This window comes from Microtus ochrogaster, chromosome 1 (genome assembly GCF_000317375.1).
Source record: "Microtus ochrogaster isolate Prairie Vole_2 chromosome 1, MicOch1.0, whole genome shotgun sequence".
NCBI lineage: Eukaryota > Metazoa > Chordata > Mammalia > Rodentia > Cricetidae > Microtus > Microtus ochrogaster.
Window position 1 is genome coordinate 39,584,807 of NC_022009.1, and position 14,242 is coordinate 39,599,048.

Genomic DNA, 14,242 nt, shown 5'->3' on the forward strand with positions numbered 1-14,242 from the left:
TGGAGGTATATATGCACAGTGGACACATATATGCACAGTGGAGGTATATATGCACAGCTGCTATGCTGTGAGAATGAAAGCATCACATTTGCAAGAAAATGGTTGCGGCTGGAGGTCACGTTAAGTGAAAGAAGCCAGACTCAGAAAGACCCATATCTAAACTTGTTTAAACCAATTATGTGCTGCATGCCTGTTATCTCAGCACTCAGCAGAGACAGGAGGAGTGGAAGTTCAAGGTCATCCTTGGATACATGGGCTAGCCTGGGCTACATGAGACCCTGCAGCAATGAACTAAAAAAGAAAAGGGAGAAAAAATTCACATATTAAATGTTTGCTCTTGTATGTGGAATTTAGAGTTAAATATTATCATGTATATACATGTATGTGTATGCATATATTTGTGACATGGAAGAAGAAAACCAAAACAGACTGAGTTCAAGAGAACAGAAAAGGGAGTAAGAGAGAGTAGTAACGGGAAGGGAAAACAAAATATCAAGTTTTGTCTCAAATACAGAATCTAGACTTGCACACATATGCACACTCTTAATGCATGTGTGACATGATACCAGAAAGGGTACTATTTGGGGAGAGAAGGAGGGGGCCAATGCACACGTATGTATGTACACACAGATGCATGTATATATATGTATATATACACATAGATTTGTATGTATATATATACACATATATGTATATATATACATATATATGAAAATACCATCATGAAACCCATTTTATTGCATTCAAAAATTAATTTAAAATTTTTACAATTAAAATATGGAGAAGCAATATTTTGGATCAAACTTAAAAAATAACTATCTCTAATATCATTCACTTTCTATATAGAATTTATGAATAAGAATTTTAAACTTGAAAAAAAATCGAACCTCAGGCTGCTGAAAATGTATGGCCTTAAATCCATTCATATAGTGAGGCAGGGAACTGAGGGCATGCACAGACCGTGAAGCTAGTGGATAGGAAGGTAGAGGACCCTTGACATTAACTGATGGGAAGGTGGTAAGCTCTTCACCCTAACTGATGGGAAGGTGAAAGACTCTTCACGCTAACTGATGGGAAGGTAGTGGACCCTTGACGGTAACTGATGGGAAGGTAGTGGACCCTTGACGGTAACTGATAGGAAGATAGAGGACTCTTGATGCTAACTGATAGAAAGGTAGTAGTGGATCCTTGATGATAACTGATAGGGAGATAGTGGACATTTGATGCTAAGTTATGGGAAGGTAGTAGTGGACCCTTGACACTAACTGGTAGGAAGGTAGTGGACCCTTGGCGCTAACTGATGGAAAGGTAGTGGACTTGATGCTAACTGGTAGGAAGGTAGTGGACCCTTGGCGCTAACTGATGGAAAGGTAGTGGACCCTTGATGCTAACTGATGGGAAGGTAGTGGACCGTATGCTAACTGATGGGAAGGTAGTGGACCTTTGGTGCTAACGGATGGGAAGGTAGCTATTTAAAATCCCAGAAGCTTCTGCCTCTCAAAGAGGAAAACCTAAGCTTTTGCTCTGGAACTCTGGGCATCAGGCTTTAAACTATGTGAAGAATGACTCAGTGTGCAAGCCAGGCTGGAAGACTTGGTGCCTGAATTCCAAATATGTTCAACACTCTTTGAAATCAGGAGTGTTGGTGGGAGGGGTTAGGCATGCATATGCTGAAGTGATCCTTTCTCTTAGAAAAGGGTGTAACCCTTCAGCCTCTTCTAGACCTTCCATGGTAGTAAGGAGCTTCAATGATCAGCCAGTCTCCTCCTCCTCTTCCTCTACCTTCTCCTCCATCTCCTCTTTATCCTTCTCCTCCTCCATTGCCCAGTAAAGGAAGATGAAGATTTCTGGGCTTGACTCCCTGTCTGTACATCAAAATAACTTCATGACTACTTGCTAGTTCAAATGTGCTTGGAAAGTAGGGATGCTGGCCCATTGTGTGTGTCCTGGTGAAATAAAATGTTCCCTTTAGCAGATGTGGACAAGTCCACCACCCTGAAAAGAGATGGGAGTCTCTGATAGAAGAGACGGACATTACTGGTGGTGGCTACTCCAGGCCCTGAAGGGGCTGGGACATAGATGCATCTCTGCTGAGAGGGTCCCCTTGTCATCCCATGAGTCCATCCTTTGGGTAAGATCCCATCACTCCTCTTCCTTAGTTCAGCCTTGCTGCTGAACTTTAAACACCACGCCCTGTGTGAAAAGCTCCTTGACTGCCGCCCTCCAGCAAGACTCTTTCCCACACTCCCCCAACTTCAGTGCCTCAACCTCGAAGAGCCAGTGTCCCGCCAACTGCTGGATTTAGTCCCAGCCTCCTGCACATATTAAGAGAGCCCCAATGAGGGCCTGGCGTGCACTAAGGAAAGAAGAAACGAAGCGAGTGGGAGAGAAGAGAGGAAGAAGCAAGAATCTCTGTGGACCAGGCTCAGACTTTACCTTTTTGCGAGCAGGCTTTTCCATTTGGCAAAAATGTCTGCCTGCAAGCTCTGCTCTAGTATCTTCATTTTGCCATTGTCGGGAAGGACGAAAGTGGCCGTGATGTTTCCTCGGTAGGGTATTTCCAGGATGGTGCTGGAGAGCTGGCTGTCATAGGCCACATCGTACAAGCCCCTTCGGAACATCATGGGTACCTTCACGGTCTTGTCTTTGTCTACGAAGAACTCTTCCTTTTTGGTTTCTTTTGAATCGAACTCATACTGCCACCTGGCTTAGAATCGAGGACAGGCAAAATGGCACAAGTGTACAGAGGAAAGGAGAGGACCAGACCCAACTGATCCCTGGCCACCATCCGTGTGGGTTCAGAGGGAAGTGATGGGTTGTCAGGGACGGGTTCCTGAAGTCCTTCTGCAAGCCTGGAAGACCTCTATAGGACAGACACAGGCCAAGGGACCCAATTGAAAGAGCGTGGACTAAAGTTACAGAGCTCTGAGGGGCACAGCACATTACTTTAAATCCAGGCACCCCTGAGGCTGAGACAGCCAACAGAGCCTGGATGGCAGTTCTGGGTTATTTGATTTCCTGAAAGTGAAAATGCTTAAGTCAGTGTTCTGAAGCTAATCTTCTAGGGGTGTGGTGAGAAAGCCACGGGCCAGTGTGCTGTGAGGCTCTGCTGCAGATCTCTGCCTGCATCTGTCTAGTTATTGTGTGTGTGCGCACGTGTGTGTGTGTGTGTGCATGCGTGTGTGTGGGTGTATGTGTGCATGGGTGTGCATGTGCGTGTGTGTGTGCATGCATTTAAGTGTGTGTGCATGTGCGCATGCGTATGTGTGTGTTCATGCATGTGCGTGCATGTGTGTGTGTATGTGTGTGTGTGTGTGTGTGTGTATGTGTAGAGGTTTGAGGTTAAAGCTGTGCGTTCTCCTCTGTTATTCTCTGAATTATTTTTCAGTCAGAACTTACTGAGCCAGAAGTTCACTGATTGGCTAGACTGGCCAGAGAGCTCTTGTCTCTGTTTCCCTACTCCAGGGACTAAGGTTATAGATATATACCAATTTGCCTGGATTTTTTATTATTTATTTATTGGTTTTCCAAAACAGGATTTCTCTGTAGCTTTGGAGCCTGTCCTGTGTTGTAATTAGCTCTTGCAGACCATGCTGGCCTTGAGCTCATAGAGATCTGCCTGTCTCTGCCTCCCAAGTGCTGGGATTAAAGATGTGCGCTACCAATGCCTGGCCTGGATTTTAATATATCTGCTGGGAACTGAACTCAGGCCCGCATACTTGCAAAACAGGGTGTTTCTGCACTGAAGTCATCTCCTCAGGATCCCTCTACTTTATCTAGCATGCCATGACATTGCATATAAACTCACAGCTGTATCATTCCAAACTGCTCTTCTCAGAGCTTGAGGGTCAGTTCCCTCAGTCCTAATCCAGGCTTCACATCTCTGAAAGGATGACCTTGAACAGGTGCCTTGATCTCCCTAGACTTGAGTCCTTAGCTCGCAGAGCAAGGATATTGATAGGCAGGGCAAAGGACCACTTGGGGACTTGGCAGGACGAGGCAGCGGAGCTACTGTGACACTGAGTGTTGGGTGGACACTCCTCCCAGCGCTGCTGTCCCACTGCTGCCCCTAATGGTGACCTGGAGCTATCCCAAACTCTCCTTAGCCCTGTCTGGTTGGGGAAGACTGGCTTCAGGCGGCCATGGGCATTTCTCTTTCCCTCACTAGACATCTGTCTCCAGTGGAATGTGGGGGCCATATCTAGGATCAAGTTGCTGAGCCAAGTGATGGCCTTGCCTGGACTGAGGAGTGTTAGCCTCTGATTTTCTCTTCTTTTTTTCTTCATTTTTCTACTTTTGTAAACCGCAGGCGTGTGTGTGTGTGTGTGTGTGTGTGTGTGTGTGTGTGTTATGTGAGCTCAGATATTGGAGAACATTCTTTCCTCTTCATTTTTCAGTTTTTCCCTTACACTTAGGGAATCTCTGAAGACTGATAATGTGATGAGGGTATCAAACAAAATGGCCACAGCCACCACTGCCTTCGCCACCACGGCCATCACCACCATGGCCATCACCACCACGGCCATCATTCTGTCCCTGCAGTGACTTCTCATTGTGGAGCAGAGTGAATAAATAGCTCTAGACCCTAGAGAAGTGGGTTCCAGTTCTGAATGACTAGTTTTGGAACCTGTAGTAAATAATTTCTCTCTCTCTCTCTCTCTCTCTCTCTCTCTCTCTCTCTCTGTCTGCCTCCAATTTTTACTTTTCTCTCTCATCTAAGAAGCAGAGACTTCAACTTCTAAATCAAAACATGTGAGGACAACCAGTCACAATGAAAACATCACACACACACACACACACACACACACACACACACACACGGAGTAATCTAGATGGCAAAGCTCACTTCCCCATCATTTCTGCTCTGAATGGGTTATGTATGTTGATGTTCACTTTAGGGTTAGAGCAGACAGAGTCCTGGCTTGTTACTGACACTGGGATGCAGACTCAGAGAGTGAGCAAAGAATGGGATCAAGCTTCTAACCCGAGTCCCTCCACACACCCCTAACATCGGCCCGGCCTTACCTCGAAAGTAAATATAGTTTGCAAGAAGCATCACCGTGCCTGGGTCTATGCTTTTGACCAGGTTGTTGATGATGTTGTGGGTTTTCCTGCTGATGTAGCTGTTGATTTCCCTCTGAGTAGAGTCCAAGTCCTGGAAGCTAGTGAGCACCATGTCCGCATCGTACACGGTCTTAGCCAGTCTCAGGAACCTCTTCTGGGGCTTCAGCTTCTGGTCCATAAACAGGGCATTGCCCAGGTCTATCTTTACGTCCTGTGTCTCTCTGTTGAGCTTGTGGAGGAGGTAGTGGAAACCCAAGTGCATGTCCTTTTCCGCCATCTCCTGCAAGTGGAAGCCCTCCCTGATTTCCTCCAGTGTGGAATTCTGGGCCCCTAGAGTCAGCATGGAGAAGGCAGTAGACATGCTCAAGGGAGAGAAGAAGATGTTCTGTTGAGAGCTCTTGGCAGCCAGTTTCCGGAGTAGCTGGAAGCCAAATTCCATGTTGTGCCGACCAAGTTTTCGGGCATCTTTCCTGCCCCTCCACTCTTGGACCCTGACTGGAGACCCATAGGTACCTGGAGCATCTCTGTCCTGCAGGAGCCCTTTCACAGCAAGAAGACCTGCCAGAAACAGGCCCAGGCCCAGCATGAGGTTCATTGTCCTTGGAGATTATCCTGTTGGGCAATAGGGCTGAGGTTAGCATGAGAAGACAACCCCATGGCTCCTGTCTTAGCCCAGGAAGACCAGTGGGAGAAGACAGGGACTGTGGAGTGCTGAGCACCATTGTGAGTGCTTTGAGAGTCTTGATATCTAATCTTTGTCACCTTCCCAGGGACTAGAAATTATTGTCCCCATGTCCTAAGTGAGAGGCCTGATTATAGATCACCATTCTCAATTAATTTTTTGTATTTATTTACTTATCGTTTTGAGCACACTCACACATATACACACATACACAGCTACACACACGGCACAACACATATTTGGCTATCAAAAGACAGTTTGCAGAAGCTGGTTCCCTCTTTCCATCATGCGGTCCTTGGGCTCAAAGCTAAGTTATCAGGCTTGATAAGCAGTGCTTTTACTGGCTAAGCCATCTTGCTAGCCCGCCACTCTTGCTTTTCAGCCCTTCTCTCTTATCTCTGTGTATGTGAATGTAGACATGATGCACATGACCATGAACACAGGTGTGTATGTGTGTTTGTGTCAATTCCCAGCAACCACATGGTGGCTCACAACCATCTGTATGGGGTCTGGTGCCCTCTTCTGGCTTGCAGGTATACACACAGACAGAATATTGTATACATAATAAATAAATAAATATTTAAAAAAAATTAAAAAAAAGAAACAAAGATACTTGTTACTGTTTCTGTCTTTATGTGGGTGCTGAGGATTCAAACTCCAGTCCTCATGCTTGTATGGCAAGTGATTTACCCATGGAGCCATCTTCCCAGCCCCTCCTTTATCTTAAGATAGCAATGTCTCAGCATCCTTCAGGACACTCTACTCTCCACATGACAGTACCCTGGAGTGTGGACTTGTGATAGAGAAAATGCCAGCACAACACTTCATCCTTTTGCTACAACTGGTTCGTGAGTAAGAATGGGAGTTGACTCAGGTCAGCCAGTGACTTTCCTGGGGGACACAGAGTCCCCTTAAAAGCAATTGGTTTAATGACATAGCCCAAATCCGAATCTGGCCATGCCTCCCACAGTTAGATGGAGAGACGAGAGATAATGATGAAAAAGAAATAAGAGGCACATCTAATGACATCTTGAATCCCTGAATCAACCTTGTATGGATCTGCCTCCATTTTTTTTTTCAAACCAAGACAATAGGTTTCCAATTGGGGATTGGCTGGTTTGAGCTGGCTTTGGTTTTCTTGACTAACTCTCAGAAATCAAGCTCTCTGTAGAAGACCCCAAGACCTGTAGGAAATGAGGGCCCTCTAGAGAAGAACCCAGGTTTTCAGCAAACCCTCCCTTTATCAATCCCAGGTAGGGTCAATGGGAACAAAAGCTTAGCCTGTCTGGCTCTTGGCCTGCTTGTCATTTCACAGACCCCTCAGCCCCTGCATCCCACAGTGACACTGTGAACTTTCAGGAACAATAACTCCATTCTCTGATTTACGTTCATCACTAATCCTATGGCTCCACTGAGCTGCCTCCACGGTGGTGTTCCAGAACATTTCTTTTCTCTGGTCAAGATTTCAATGATTTGGGGGCTATTCATATGTAAAGCGAAAGCAGGCCTCTGTGTGGGTCTCTGACATGCCATGGTGTTTCTCCTTAATTCCTGGTTTCCAGAGTGCAGGGCCGATGGGGAATGGCAAACCCATCAACAGTCAAGCCTATCCTGGTGGCGTGAGATGGGTCTCCAGACAGGAGCTGCAGGCAGGCCTCATCTGAGAGCTGTCTTAGAGAGAGCCTATGGGGAAGTGAGAGAACTGGGATAAGAGGAGGGGGCAGAAAAGGATGCCACCCTGCACTAGTCAGCCTTGGGCTGGTCCCAAAGCAGGATCTTAAGAGGTTCTGACCCTTTGGGTAGAATTAGGGTGGCTGTGGTCTGTCCCCAGGATTTAGGATGTAACTTACAACTTTCTGCCAAAATTGATTAGTTCCAGCAGAGATCTTTCTGGTGAGAAAGAGGAGTTGTGACCTTCATAGTGGCACTGGCCATCATCAGGGTTTGCTGCCACTAGGTCCTAGGACCTAGCACAGGTGTGGTCTTCCAGGTGACAGATGCTGCTGGCATAGCACATGTACCCAGAGTTCCCCAGACCCTGGGTCTTCCTGTAGAGAAGGCACCGAGGATGTAGCCTTCATCATGGCCGAGAGGTTTGGGAGAGTTTGTGGCACAGTATTGGAAAATTCTAGAAAGCAATGCCTGATGTTTTGAATCTGGAATGTTCTCCTTGGGCTCATAATTTGAGTATCGTCCTCAGTTGGTGGCCCTGTTTGGGGAGGCTCTGTGTTTGGGGAGCTTTTGTAACCTTGAACTTCATGTTACCACTAGTGAGTGAGTGGGTGGGCCTTCAAACCCATCTCTGCCCTATTATTCTCTTCTTTTTCTTCCTCCCTCCCTCCCTCCTTCCCTCCCTCCTTCCCTCCCTCCCTTCCTTGTTTTCTTTCTCTTCCTTCCTTTTTTCTTTCTCTTCTCTCTTCTCTCTTCTCTCTCTCTCTCTCTCTCTCTCTCTCTCTCTCTCTCTCTCTCTCTCTCTCTTCTTTCTTTTTTGAGACAGGGTTTCTCTGTGTAGTCCTGACTGTCCTAGAACTCACTCTGTAGACCAAGCTGGCCTCAAACGGAGATCCACCTGCCCTCTGCCTCCCCAAGTGCTGAGATTAAAGGTGTGTGCCACCACACCCAGCTGCTCTCTGTTTGTTTTCTTATCCCACAAGATTGGAGGAACTGAGGAACCTTCTCCTTGGGTTCCCGTGACCATGGACTCCCCTGTGCTTTCTCCTCCATGATGGACTGAAGCTGTGAACCAAAGATCAGTATTTTGTCATAGCAACAAAAAGCATCATAGCAACCAGAAACATGCGTCATAACAAGAAATATAAATGGTTCGTTATCCAACTACTCATTCTTGTCTTCGTTGTTTACCCCTCTCTGGAAGACTCCATGCATCCAGGGACCAGGTTTTTGTCTGAGCCCTAAGGGAGAATCCGATGGAAGCAATCTCAACTCCCCTACTGTGATTGGCTTAGGAGACAGTAGACAGTCCCGAATCAATCAGGACAAGTACAGAGAGGGTATCTGTACTGACCTGGGAACACAGTGGTCCACTGAGAGTGAATCTCAGAGCTGTTTGTTGCTATATTTTGGTGCTGTTCTGTTTTCTATGAGACCAAGTTTCTTCAAACACCTTAATCTCATAAGAATCCCATTTGGTAATGATTAAAATTAATTTGCTATTAGTGAGGGGCTGGGTAGAAATAGATTATGGGAGAGAAATTATAGAGTCCTTAAAGAGGCTTCAGAAATTTGAATTGAAATAAAAGAAAATAGGACTCATCTGGATGGAGGTGCAGACACACCTTTAGTCCTAGACTATCTCTGAGTTCAAGGTTAGTCTGGTCTATAGAACCAGAGTTCCAGGACTACAGAGTTCCAGGACAGCCAGGCCTCCACAGAAAAAAAAAAATAGAAAGAAAGAGAACAAAACAGAAAAAGGAACTAGGACTGAGCTCAGGATTCATTCCATGGGCTGGGCTGTTGACACGAGTGCCCAGGACAGCTACCCTGTGTCATTACCCAGTGCTGAGAAGTGGAAAAGTCAAGACATGTCACTCACACAGCCAACAGAAAGTTCTCAAGAGAGGTTCTGACAACCAACTTGGGAGCCAGGGCCACGGGCGAGCTGGCAGGAGCTGGGTGCGAGTCAGAGCAGGCAGGCCAGAGGCTGAGCCAGCCCAAGAAGGCGCAGCTGGCTACTTGCTCTGCCCCAGAAGCAACCCCCCCACAGTTCCCGCTCTCAGCCAGGCCCTGAAAGGCTCTCAACGGTGCCAGGTTCCAGCAGTGATGACAGGCAAGGGAATCACACACCTGGATGAGGGGCCTCCCTCCCCTACCCATGAGACATCAGCGTCCTCCTGTGCTAAACAGTGCTGGTGTAGGGGCCATAATTTGGTCTCTTCCCCACTCAATGCTATCGCCCCACCCCTCAGGACACAACCACACACTGACCACACCTCCCACCTCTACAAGCCCGTGACACTGCCACTCTGATCCCCTTAGGCCTCCTGCCCTTCCCTGCCAAGCCTTGCCTTTGACCTTTTTCTCCAAAATAGCCCACACTAGTCCCAAGTTTGCCATCTCTCTCCACAGGCTCTAAACTGACCCAAATTTGTCAGATGGGTGAGATGCCTAAGTAGGCAACCTTTTATTCTGGCAATTAAAATAGTAGGGCAACTGGTTATTTCCCAATAAATTGATGGGAACTCTTGAGTTGAGTAACAATTTGTTAGGTTGTAGGCTGGAATGTGTATGAGGTTCTCTCTGTGTCTGTGTTTATATGAATGGGTGTTTGTTACTCAAAATAAATCACAAATACAGAAATAAAAGCAAGAAAAAGAAGACAGACACTGAAGCCTGTGGGACACACAAGAGACAGGAAAAGCCAACTGTGATATTTCGATTTGCTAATCATTCACATCCCACATTATTTGGGAAAACAGGTTTTTCTTCCTACGAATAAATTTACTTCCCACTGGTCCCCAGCCATGAAAAAAAAAAAACCACTGGGACAAGTTATACCACTGGCTTCAAACCTGCATGTATCCCGTGGGCACCGTTTCTGCCTCCTCCCACACTGGCAAAGTCAAGAGGAAATGCAATGGCAGACATATTAATTTTTCCCTGATGATATTTACCTTTAATCCTAACACTTGGAAAGCTGAGAGGCAAGGAATTATAAGTTTGAGGCCAGCCTGGGCTACGTTGGGAGACCTTATCAGGTGTGTGTGTTTACACATGTATGTGTATAAATGAATGTATAACCCCCCTTTTGGTATCCTGGTGGGCTCAGTTTCTGTGTCTAAAATGATATGGTGCTGCCTGCGACCTCCCCCCATCCTCCTGCAGGCTTCACATCATCTCACATTGCCGACAGTTCCTACACAGTGCCTGCTCTCTGGGCATCGTTGTCACACCGGCTGGTTTCAGCAATGCAACAAGAGAAGAGGAAGGTTGCGTATTCACTGCTGGAGTAAATACTGTCTGAGAACATTTGTTGTTCATGGTTGGTCAGATCTGCGGGCGTCGAGCCAACTGTGGTACTGATGGGTTTGCAAATGGCTCTCCTAGTTAAGAGCGGATGGCTGGAGAAGCAGGTCAGGACCAGAACACATGGGCTACAGACTACCTACTCAGGGCAAGGTTTTGGAACAACTCACTTTGGAAGAGAGCCCCACACCCAGCCACCTCTCCTCTGACACTGTGCCCTCCCTTTCCTTGAGGAAGCTAACTAGCTTGCTAGTCCTTCTCCAGTCAGAGATACTAACTCATATGACTACTTCTGGCAAGTTCTCACCCACGATTATCTTGAGCTTTAAGCAACCACAGAGTTTCCTATTCCGTGGAGACATCGCATGTTGGCTGCCTACACCAAGCACCTCCTTTCCATGCCCAGAGGACCCTTTGAGGCCCCAGCTGTCCCTGAATTTCTCAGTCTGCAGCACTTGGGTCTGTCCAGTGCCTTCCCCAGAGCTGAGAGACTCAAAGGATCCTTCCCAAAGATGTACCAAAGTCCCCCAGAGAGGCCCAATAAGGCATCCTGGACACATTCTAGGGCCCACTGATACTGTTTTAAGATAAAATTGCCTGTAGGCATTAGTAATGAAATGATTATTTTTCAAAGCAAGTTTAGGTTTAAATGGAAAGACTTTTTTCCAGCTGCCAGAGAGAAACCCCACAAGAGAACTCTCATGCCCACTGCAATGTGTTTAGTCCTTTCTGGAGAACAGAGCCTGGAATGATATCACTTATCAATTTGTCCTGTAGAATTTTGTTTTTACTCTTTTAAAGCGTAGTTGTTTTTGAGAACTGAATGTAATAATATCCAGTTGTAATTCCAACACTTAGGATGCCAAGGCAGGGGGTAGACAGTTCTAGGCTAGCCTGGGCTACATATTAAGACCGTGTGTGTGTGTGTGTGTGTGTGTGTGTGTGTGTGAGAGAGAGAGAGAGAGAGAGAGAGAGAGAGAGAGAGAGAGAGAGAGAGAGAGCTAAGCAAGCAAGGAGGAGTGTTTCATTTTCTCCAGGAACTTGGATATTGATGGAAACTGTTTCTGTCTCACTCAGCTGCCTTAGCTTCTTAGCTCAGGTCAAACAGAGCCACCAAGACTAACTGGAGCCAATCAGTGTAAGGAGGACTCTGGGTAGGAGGGCTGCCTTACCTCTGAAGATCTCACCCCACACTTCCACCCTGTTCTCGTTTAGAAAATTCACAGAAGTAGATAAAAATAGAAACAAACCAGGTTTCCACTGCACCTGTCCAGCACTCCTCCAGGGCTGCTCTTACACACACTAGAAATCCTCTAGAACTTTCTTCTAATACACATGGGCTGGAGAGGACAATTCCCCTCAGCCTCTCACCCCTGGAACCTCATGAGGACTAGACTATCTTTCCAATCTTTCCAGGAGTTGCATACTCACAGTGCATCCAAGCGTCATCCACAGGGCCAAAAGGACCTGCCTGATTTGCTTTATTGTTTATACCTCCAGGGCCCCCTGAAGAGGCAGAGTGTCACCAGTTGAAGGAGCTGGCCGAGGGTCAGTCGATGGGCTTCCAGGAGCAGTGGTCACACCACTTCCTCTGAAGGATCCTCCTCATCTCCTGAGCCTAGCCAGTGTGATATTGCAGACCACGCCCACTGGGCGGGAGCTACCTTAGCGCCGACCACTCATATCTTTTGCAACCTTTCAGTTTCTCAATCACTGTCTGGAGATTGGGAGAGTCAACAGGTGGATCCGCTTTTGCTATTGACATTGAAGAAATCAATCCCCAAATCACTGTAAAGGTTGAGAGCTGTATGGTTAGGAGGTCATTCCTTAGCCTTTACATTTTTATTTTTGCTACATTTCATGTTAGTAGTCAACTCTGATCCTTTGGAGGCATGGTCAGAGGATAGATGAACAGATAACCACATTCATTATCCCTATTGGGGTAACAGGAATCAAACACCTCAGTGGCTGTCAACTTGATGGACCTTAGAATCACCGTGGAAATAAATCTGTGTAGGGTGTTTATATTAGATTAACTCAGGTGAGAAGATGCGCCCTGAACGTGGGCAGTAGTCTTTAGTGAACTGGAGTCCTAGATTGGGTAAAAATGAAAATCAAGCTAAAGCATTCGATTTTTTGTTCTTCTTTCTGCTTCTGTGTGCACAGCCACCTCCTGCTGCCATGACTTCACCATCATGGGCTGTACCCTAAAACTGTAAAGCAAAAGAAGCACTTCCTACCTAATGTTGCTTTTGTTAGGCGTCCTGCCACAGCCACGAGACACCTAAGATAAACACATGTGCCCAAGCCTGGAGTCACTTGAGAACATGGCTCCAGATGTTTCTGCCACATATTTGTTGAGATTATGCCTGGGTTTTCTTCCCTCGTTTCCTTTTCTGCATTTCCCAGATCATATATTCCTTGGGAATTAAATTCTAAATGCTTAAGCAAAATGAAATTCTTCTGTTTTTCTCACTTCCACCAATTCATGTGGATGATGTCAGCACTTTCCCAAATAAACAGTCCTGGTTTGGAAGAGCAATGGGCCCAAGGGTTAATTTCTAGTTCTGCTAATGAGCTACCTGCCACATAGATCGGAATCATCCAGATTTTTCTTTCCCACAAAACTATGATTCAACTACTGTGACCCTGAAAGATGTGACTCTCATCTCCAAGGTTCTGCTGAGCAGGTGGCAATCCAGGGAAGCATTCAGCTGTAAAATGGTGGGTTGTGACTCTCGTCATTGAGGCTGTGGGTACCAGGGAATATGGGACTCTGCTCGCTCAGCACCAGAAAGATGCCCAAGCCACGCCTCCTCCAGAAAGCTAGGACTGCCCGGGAATATACGTTGGAATCAGATGCAGCATGCAGCATTCAGTCTGGAAAGACTAAGGTCTCTGTTCATGCTGCAGATGCATAGAGAACAGGCTTGGCCAGGGCTGGTGGTCCTGTCTTAGCAGGGGCTGCAGAGGTGGACACTGAGAGCTATTGATGTGGTTGCTGACCCAGAATTTGCATCTATACTATGGTATTGGGAGGGAAAAACCCTGCCCACTAATGACAGGGTGAGGCCTGTGTGAGTCCCATGGCCACACCTGCCCACCTTCTCCAGACACTCTCTACGCTCCAGGCCAAACTCCCACAGGACACATGCAGGGAGTCTCAGGCAAGAAGGTCCACTGAGGTTAGGGCTGTACTGAGGGGTGACTAAAGTCAAACAGTTCTCAGGGACCTCAGTAGATGAAAACCAACCTCTTCCATTAGGAGGATCCCCCACCATTAGAAGACTGTGGTCTGGTTGTAGCCTGGCATATCTGCAACACAGCCACAGACCTCAGTCTTTTCTGGTCACGTGCTACCCTTGGAGCTTTAGATGTGATTCTTCTCTAGACATACCACTGGAGATCTGGACTGAACAGATATGGAATGAAGCCAGGAATTCTCCCTAGGGCCATGATGCGTATTTATGCAGGGTAGAGAATCTTTCCTCTCTGTAAGGAAGTTTTTCCTGG

The 14,242-nt window shown here is 46.7% G+C and overlaps 1 protein-coding gene across 1 annotated transcript in view; it reads right to left on the minus strand.

The window, feature by feature from the left end:
• Positions 1-5,659, minus strand: part of LOC101991036 (serpin A12) — a 9,722-nt gene extending 4,063 nt beyond the window's left edge. The window contains exons 1-2 of the mRNA XM_026790064.1: positions 5,026-5,659; positions 2,437-2,707 (exon numbers count right to left, since the gene is read on the minus strand). Coding sequence (XP_026645865.1) covers positions 2,437-2,707; positions 5,026-5,659 — 905 coding nt within the window. The remainder of the gene's footprint in view (positions 1-2,436; positions 2,708-5,025) is intronic.
• Between the last annotated feature and the right edge of the window lie 8,583 nt (positions 5,660-14,242).